We start from the raw sequence: 8,881 nt of genomic DNA on the forward strand, positions 1-8,881 counted from the left end.
CCCCCGCCCTCCCGCGCAGCCCCTCAACCGCCCTTTCTGGGTTGCAGGTGACCGCCAACAACGTCTCCCGGGTGGTCTCCTTGCCCTACAGCCAGGAGCTGCCGTGCCTGTGCCTGGAGGTGTGGCCTGTACTTGGGGCAGGTTGGGGAACACAGGGGTGGGCGGGCTGCGCTGACCCCAACCCCTCCCACAGGGCTGGTCTGCGACCCCTGACGCGGTGCGGATTCAGATCTGCCCCTTTGAAAACGGCAAGTGTCCTGCGATGCCAAGGGGCGGGAGGGTGGGAATGGCTGCGGCCAGGCTGATCCCACCATGAGGACTGACGTGGGGGGATGAGATAAGGGGCAGGCCCAGCCTAAATCCCTGGGCCTGTCACCAAGGGAACCTGTGCACAGATGTGCATGTGCACGTGTGTGTGTGTGTGTGTGTGTGTGTGCTCACGTGGCCCAGCTCACCTGGGAAAATCAAGGCTGTCAAGAGGGGCTGTCTGAGGGGCACAAGAGAGATGCCCAGGCCGTGCGCGGTGGCTCACGCCTGTAATCCCAGCACTTTGGGAGGCTGAGGCGGGCGGATCACGAGGTCAGGATATCAAGACCATCCTGGCTAACACGATGAAACCCCGTCTCTACTAAAAATACAAAAAATTAGCCGGGCGTAGTGGGGGGCGCCTGTAGTCCCAGCTACTCTGGAGGCTGAGGCAGGAGAATGGCGTGAACCAGGGAGGTGGAGCTTGCAAGTGAGCTGAGATCGCGCCACTGCACTCCAGCCTGGGGGACAGAGTGAGACTCCGTCTGAAAAAAAGAGAGATGCCCTGCTCTCGGTTCTGCTCAGCGACATTGCACACACACATGCACATGTACCCATGCACATGCACGCCCATACACATGCACACACGCACACGCACACCCATGCACAGGCAGGCACACCCATGCATATACACACCCACACCATGACACGCACCCATGCACATACACACCCATACGTGTGCACACACATACACACGAATACACCCATGCACAGGCAGGCACACACACCCATGCCCATGGACACGCACCCATGCACAGGCACACACATAGGCGCACACACCCATGCACACACATGCACAGACTTGGGACAGGGCTCAGCAACCCATAGGAGGACTGCTCTGGACCCTGGCCCAGTGGTCACTTGAGTGGGTGCTAGACCCCATGGGCCTGGCAGCAAGAGTAGGGGCCAACTGACCTGTGTTTGGGGGAGGGTTCCTGCAGACACTGAGGCACTGGAGATGCTGTGGGACACGGTCTACTACCACCCAGGGAGCCAGACACTGAGCTGGGAGCCCACCTGCCCTGTGAGTGGCCATGTGAGCCTGTGCTGGCGCCCGGGGCCAGGGGCCGGCTGTCGTAAGCTGCAGCGATCCAGCCAGCTGGTGCATCGCAGAGTGAGTGCCTGCTGGGCAGGGATGGGGGTGGGCATGGATGCCACAGACTGACCCCAGCCCTCCTCAGGTGCAGTACCCACTGGTGGACACCCAACCCCAGCTCTGCCTGAAGGTGAGGGGCTGCCACAGCCTGCCAGTGCCCTATTTGGGGAGGGGCCAGGGGGCATCAGGACAGGAAGTGGGGCAGGGGCCCTTGCCCGGCCCTGGAGCCCACCCTCCCAGCCGTCCCTCAGAGCCCCCTTCTGGTCTGACAGTGGGTGAGCTAAGGGCCTAAGGAGGGGATCTGGGCCAGAGCACCCTGAAGCTGACCCAGCCTGTCTCTGTCCCTGCCCTGTCCCTGCCCTGCACACACTCCACCCTCCTGCACCCCTCACCCCACTTTGCAGTTCTCCACCAGTTGGGGGTCCTGGGTGCGGTGCCCTTTTGAACAGCGTCGCTTCCCAAGTAAGTTCTCCATGGGGCCTGCACAGCGCGGACGCAGCACGGAACATCCTTTATGCCACTCTGTGTTGGTCGGGGAGGTGGGATAACGGTGCTGGGCCAGTGAGGGACCAGGTGGGTTGGGGGAGGTACAGTGGGTAGGCACTGGGCCCTCTGGGGAAGGAAGGGAGGCAGTGGGGTGCTGGGCCAGACGGGAGTCTCACCCTTCACTCTCCACAGCCTGGAAAATGACCATCCAGCCTTCGCCCATGAAGGGCCACCTCCGGGCCACCTTCTTCTCGTCCAGCCCCGCCCACTTCCAGGTGCACCTGTGTCACAGGAGGAAGTCACAGCTCCCTGCCTGCCAACCCGCACTCCAGGCCAGCCCGCTCCCTCCAGCCTCAGTGAGCCGAGAGAGGGGCTCCATCCTGGGGAAGTGTGGGGGGGGACAGCAGGACCCCATCACTTCCCTGTAGTGGTCTCTGCCCTACCTGGGCCCTGAGCCCACCCAGGGTCTAGCCTACCTGGCAGGGAGGGGTAGGGGGCCAGCCCTGCTTTGTGCTGAGAGGATGTGGGAGAAGGACAGGGTTTAGCCTGATCTGCCCTTCCTCCCACTGCCTGTGACCTGCCCTCCCCCATCCCAGGGTGACTCCGCAGCCGCCCCTGCCTTTGCCTTCCTGGACCTTCCCAGGGAGGAGGCCTGTGCCCCAGGCATCTGCATCCAGGTGGGTGTTGCTGCTGTGCCCAGCCCCTACCCATCTCCTCCACTGCAGGACCTCAGTTCACACCCCCCACTTCCCATCCCCATCCTCGGGGGAAGCAGGAGGCCGTGTTGATGGAGCTCAGTTCACACCCCCCCTTCCCATCATCCTCGGGGGAAGCAGGAGGCCGTGTTGACGTAGCTGCCTTGTGCCTGCAGGGCTGGAGGACCGATGTACACTTCTCCGTCCCCCAGCAGCTCTGCAACCTCCGCTCCAGCGGGTGCCCAGCTCTCAGGGGCCACAGGAGGCTAAGGACTAGACCCAGGCACTCCCGGCCTCCTACAGTGGGCTGGGTATGGCGTGCACTGAACAGAAGACTGGGTGGGGGAGACGGTGAGACCACCCAGCCCTGAGACAGGTCAGGCTTCCGTGCCAAACCCAGGCCTGTGCCCACCACTGCCCTCCAGCCTCGCAGTTCCCTCCACCACATACCGCTGGGCCTGCCGCACACCCTCCCTGGTCTCACTCTGTCACTGGCCTTGCCTCCTCCTCCCTGGGGGTCCACCTTCCCTGATCGGAGCTCTGGTTCCAACCACCAGTGACTTGGGATGTCCCTTTGCCAACGAGCCACTGAGGCCCAGGCTCCCAGGACTCAGGGTACATCAGGACAGGACTCTGCCCAGTGGACAGAACTAAGCACGTGTGTCCGGGTGTGGTCAGGAGCGTGGCTCTGCCTTGGAGTCCAGGAAGGGTCAGAGCTGGCACTCCCACCTGCACCCTCCCTGTGAGCTCAAGAGCTTGCCTAGCTTCAGGTGGGGTGAATCGCAAGAGCCACAGAGGTGGGAGGGGTGGGAGGGGGTGGACAGGACAGCCAGGCACCCAGGGCCTCTGGAGAACCTTTCCAGGGAGCACCAGTGGGCCAGGCAGGGGTCTCTGGAATGTCTCCTCAGCTCAGCCGAGCCACAGCCATTTCAGGGCAGCCTCTGGCCTGCTGCCCACAGGACATGCCCAGGGCCATGGCAGGACCCGCAGACCTTCAGTTTCCCCTTCTCCCAGCAATACTTTTTGGCCAAGCCTGGGTCCCCCTCCCCAGCAAAGGTCACCTCCAGCAGCTCACAGATGAAAGGGGTAAAGGACACCTGCTGGTCAGGTGTCCCTGGGGCTGGCACCTGCCACTGTGGAGTGCCCATGCTATGCTGGGCAAGTCCACAGCCCTAGGGACAGGCCTGGAGGCAGCAGGAGGACTGGGCCTGGCTCAGGTGGGGGGATCTGGGGGTAACACACACTGCTTTTGGGGCCAGGGTGGGCTCCTCCTTCACTTGTCTGCTGAGCCTCCCTGGAGACAGGAGGCTGCTGTCCACAGCCACTGACCCCCAGGACTGGGCAGCCCCCTCCCCTTCCCTCACATTGTCTCAGCCTCGCACAGTGGGGGCAGGGCTGGGAGGGGGTGCCCCAGCCAGTACCACCTCCACATCTCTCTCCAGTTGCACCCACCCCCATGGGATGGCAGCCTGAGGCCAGGAATCTCCTCAAGAACAAGTAGGTGCCAGGGACACATTGCTGGGGGGCAGGAGGCCAAGGCACAGCCTCGGACAGCTGAGCCAGGCCCCCCTCAGAGTGTGGGGTGGTTTCACCTGACTGTGGGGCCCAGGCACCCGCTGGCTGTCCTAGGGCTATAGCTCCATGGGGCCCTCAGGGGCTCTGGGTCACAAAAAAGACCTTCAACCCTGTCCTGAGTCCCCTGGGAATAGCAGGAGCCAGGTGGGCCACCCCTTCCCTGAATGGCCCAGGTGCTGGACCCCAGCCTCCCTCTCAGATAATTCATGGTCATGGCCACTGTCCCTGGCCCTGAAGACAAGGCCCTGGCAGCTGCCCAGAGCTTCCCCAGTGCTCTGGAGTGCAGGGTGCAACCCCACCCTTCCTGTAGCTGACCAAGCCCGAGGTGGTCAAGGATCACCTGTTTCTGCCCGGGGCACCCCACACTGGCTGGAGTCCACCTCCCCTATCTGTGCATCCTTGGGTGCTGAGCTTCACTGGGGCATCCGCCCCACTTGGACCCCTCCAGAGGGTCTCAGCTTCCCTAGATCCCAGCCCCACTCACCCAGCAAGGGTCAGTCACTTCCTGTGGTCTCAGAGGCCACGTGCCTGGGGGCCACCTGCTGGGATGTGTGGTTCTGAGACGTTCCAAGTGGCACATCCAGACCCCAGCCAGGGGTCCCTAGCAGTGGCCTGTGCAGTGGGCCGTGGGGTTGGCCCTCGAAGACCTCTTGTGTGGGTCACGTAGGCTCCCTGGCTTCCCCGCTGAGCTGCCCTCTGGAGCCTGGACGTCTCACCTGAGTGCTGTGCAGGGCTGCATGCCCGGCCTGTCCTGGCGGTGGTCGCACCCCATCTGCAGATGCACTCCCACCGCAGTCTGGGCCCAGGCTGCCGTCTTCCAGCCTGCCATGGGCCCTGGGCCTTCTTTCCCTTCTTGCAATGGAGGCTGCTCTGCCCCACAGACTGGAGAGGGGACTGCAGAGCGAGCAAGTCCCCTCCACTCAGTAAACGCTGGTCCAGGGGTAGCTGTTAGAATGGAGCTTGGGCCTGGCTGGATGGTGACGGCATCAGGGACAAGTCTGGACTGTGGGCGTCGTGGAGCCATCCCCATGAGGCTGGACCCGAGAGTACCCCAAAGGCGTGGGAGGCCACACCCCATTGGGCATGTCGGAGGCAGGGAGCACCTTGGGACTCAGGGGAGGGGCAGGGTCTCTGGGAGTGGATTTGGGGTCAGCTAAGGTCAGTGTCACATGGTGTGACCAGACATCCTCATCCAAGTGTCCCCATAAAGGAGCAGTGGTGGGGACACCCTGGGGATGCAGAGGTCAGGCCAGGTCAGGGGCTTGAGAAGCTGGGTTTGGGCACAAGGGGCAGGGAGGCCAGTGGGGGCATGGAGAGGGTGTCCCTCCCTAACCTGGACATCGGGGGCGTGGGGGGATGCAGGTTGCCACTTGCCCAGGTGCCCCTCCCTAACGTGGAGGAGGTAAGGGGCACAGTGGGGGCGGGGGGGCTCAGCACAGGCTGCCACTTTGCTCTCTCCGTGTCTCCTCTGGATACCCCTGTCCACCCCCAGCCAGAAGACCAGTGTCCCAGCTCAGCAGGGCAGCCCCCACCCGAGGTTCCTGCTCCTACCTCCTGGACCACCCAGGGGTGCTCCCTGTGGTACACAAAGACCCCTGCTCTGACCCGGGGCTACTCCGGGAATCCTGGCCAGTGTGGAGGTGGAGCTAGGGAGGATTTGCCAGAGCAGGGTCACGGAGCTGAGCTCCTGCCTGACCGGGTGTGGGTTCCCTCAAGCCTTCCACAGATGGGGGAAACTGAGTCTTCTGGGACTCTTAAGAGGCTGTGTTCAGATCTCAGCTGTCCTACTGTCCCTCCCAGACAAGGGAGGCACCTGCTGGAGGATACACGCATGCTGCCACCAGGTGGCAGTGGCTCTCAGTGCCGGTGCTGAGCCGGGTCAGGCGCCCCAGCACCCAACACGGAGCGCCCACAGCCCAGTGCACTCACCGCCTCCTCGGCCAGGGTCGCTGCCCTCCCTCCACCACCACCGCCGGAAACCCACCCCCACACCTGCCAGGAGAAAAGTGCTGAGCACCCCGGGCCCCAGAAATGGGGGGTGCAGTAGGGGCGGGCAGGAGCAGCTACACGAGGCTGCACAGCCCTGCTCACATCTGGGCCACAGTGTTAACACGGGTGAGCCTTGGACACCCGCCTTCCTCATTCACTCATCATGCACAGCTGAGCAGGCCCGGGACCCTGGGCACCGACCCAGCACTGGGAACAAACAACATTGGCAAAGATCCTGGGCCCTGCAGCTGGGGGACCAAGTCTGGGGCTGCCTGGCACTAAGGAGGGTCTTGGGTCAGAATGTCAGTGCTGACACCAGGACAGTCCCGGGCAAACTGGGATCATGGAGCTGACCTTTGCATGGGAGAGACAACCAGAGCCAGGTAGCATACGTAAGCGAGGGGACGTGGCTGGTGCCAGTGTGGGGTAAAGAATGAGGCTGGGAGAGCGATTGGGAGTGTGGGGAGCTGCAATCTAAAATAGGGTGGGGCTGGGCATGGTGACTCCTGCCTGTAATCTCAGCACTTTGGGAAACTGAGGCAGGTGGATCACTTGAGGTCAGGAGTTTGAGACCGGCCTGGCCAACATGGGGAAACCCCATCTCTACTAAAAATACAAAAATTAACCAGGCATTGTGGTGGGTGCCTGTAATCCCAGCTACTCAGGAGACTGAGGCAGGAGAATCGCTTGAACCCGGAAGGCAGAGGTTGCAGTGAGCTGAAATCACACCATTGCACTCCAGCCTGGGCGACTGAATGAGACTCCACCTCAAAAATAATAAACTAAAAATTAAAATGAAATAAAATAGGGTGAGGCCAGGCACAGTGTTGCACACTTGTAATCCCAGCACTTTGGGAGGCCAAGGCAGGAGGATTGTTTGAGCCTGGGAGATTGAGGTTGCAGTGAGCCATGATTGCACCACTGCACTCCAGCCTGGGTGACAGAGCAAGACACTATTTCAATAGATAAATAAAATATAAAATTTCAAAAATAGGGTGGTCCCTGGGAGGCTCAGACAAGGTAAAGTGTGAACAGAGACTGCAGAGGCAGGGCCTTTGTGTTGCCCGGCTCTAACAGGTCCCTGACTGCCTTGCGGAAGAGCAGCGAGAGTGAGCTTGTGGAGGGCAGGCAGGTGGGGAGAAGTGCAGACGCCGAGGCCATCGGGGTGTCCTGGCACATAGGTGTGAATAAAAGAGACCAACGTTTTGGCCTCAGCTCCTGAGGCCAAATTTGTGTGCACAAATTTGTGGAAAAATTCTTTGTAGACAAAGGATAGAAAAAGTCATCCATCTGCTCACTGAAATAAATGCATATCTGATTTCTTCCTTTGGAAAGGCTAATCAGAAACTCAAAAACATGCAACTGTTTGTCACTTATCTATCCATGACTCAGAAGCCCCCTCCCCAATTTGAGCTGTCCCACTTTTCCAGACAGAACCAATGTACGTTACATATATTGATGTCTCATGCCTCCTTAAAATGTATAAAACCAAGCTGTGCCCAGACCACCTTGGGCACGTGGCATCAGGACCTAATGAGGCTGTGTCACGGGCTCACGTCCTCAACCTTGGCAGAATAAACTTCCTGAATTGACCACACTTGTCTCAGATATTTGGGGGTCACAGATACATCTTTATATATTTTATGTCCATTAACACAGATTTATAATTACTGTTTTATGAATTGGTCTTTCAAATCATATAGAAAAAAACAGGAGTTACAAACCAAAACTATCATAATCCTTGATTTTATATTTTCTCGTGTAGTTTACTTATACTACTGCCTTCTGGTCTCCAAGGCTTCTGATGAGAAATCTGCTAAAAATCTTATTGAGGCTCCTTTGTACGAGACCAGTTGCTTCTCTCTCGCTGCTTTCTTTGTCTTTGTTTTTTTCTGACAGTTTGACAACAGTGTTTCTCACTGTGGATCTCTGAGTTTATCCGGTTTGCAGTTTGTTGAGATTCTGGGATATGTAGATTCATTTATTTCATCAAATTTGGGGAGTTTGGGGATACTATTCCTTCAAATAATTTTTCTTCCCTTTTTTATTTCTCTTCTCCTTTCGGGACTCCCGTGATGTGTATGTTGGTACACTTGATGGTGTCCCAGGTCCCTTGGGTTATTCCATTTTTCTGCATCATTTTTCTTTCTGCTCTTCAGAGTGGATAATTCCAATCACCTTGTCTTCAGGTTCCATGATCCTTTCTTCTATGTGCACAAATCTGACATTGAACCCCTTGAGTGAACTCTTCACGTCTTTCTTTTCGTTTTTGAGACAGTCTCACTATGTTGCCCAGGCTGCAGTGCAGTGGCATGAATGTGACTCACTGCAGCCTTGGCTTCCTGGGCTCAAGCAATCGTCCCACCTCAGCTTCCCAAGTAGCTGGGACTATAGGCATGCACCACCACACCTGGCTAATTAAGAAAAATACTTTTTTTGTAAAGACAAGGTCTCACTATGTTGCCCAGGCTGGTCTTGAACTCCTGGGGTCAGCATCCCAAAGTGCTGGCATTACAGGTGTGAGCCACCATGCCCAGCTGAATTCTTCGTTTCTGCTATTTTGTTTTTCAGCTCTATATTGTCCACTTGGTTCCCTTTTATAATTTATGTATCTTATTGAGATTGCCTCATTTCATGCCTTATTCTTCTGATTTTCTTTAGCTCCATGTCCATATTTCCCTTTAGCCTATTGAATATAAATACACACACACACACACACACACACACACACACA

At 58.4% G+C, this 8,881-nt stretch overlaps 1 protein-coding gene across 1 annotated transcript in view; it reads left to right on the forward strand.

The window, feature by feature from the left end:
* The window catches only part of IL17REL (interleukin 17 receptor E-like), a 23,428-nt gene extending 17,397 nt beyond the window's left edge, over nucleotides 1-6,031 (forward strand). The window contains exons 7-14 of the mRNA XM_011985610.1: nucleotides 48-119; nucleotides 194-248; nucleotides 1,248-1,420; nucleotides 1,488-1,532; nucleotides 1,807-1,864; nucleotides 2,148-2,244; nucleotides 2,485-2,565; nucleotides 5,959-6,031. Of these exons, the coding sequence (XP_011841000.1) occupies nucleotides 48-119; nucleotides 194-248; nucleotides 1,248-1,420; nucleotides 1,488-1,532; nucleotides 1,807-1,864; nucleotides 2,148-2,244; nucleotides 2,485-2,565; nucleotides 5,959-6,031 (654 nt within the window). The remainder of the gene's footprint in view (nucleotides 1-47; nucleotides 120-193; nucleotides 249-1,247; nucleotides 1,421-1,487; nucleotides 1,533-1,806; nucleotides 1,865-2,147; nucleotides 2,245-2,484; nucleotides 2,566-5,958) is intronic.
* The last annotated feature ends 2,850 nt before the right edge of the window (nucleotides 6,032-8,881 follow it).

This window comes from Mandrillus leucophaeus, unplaced genomic scaffold (assembly GCF_000951045.1).
Source record: "Mandrillus leucophaeus isolate KB7577 unplaced genomic scaffold, Mleu.le_1.0 Scaffold288, whole genome shotgun sequence".
Classification (NCBI taxonomy): domain Eukaryota; kingdom Metazoa; phylum Chordata; class Mammalia; order Primates; family Cercopithecidae; genus Mandrillus; species Mandrillus leucophaeus.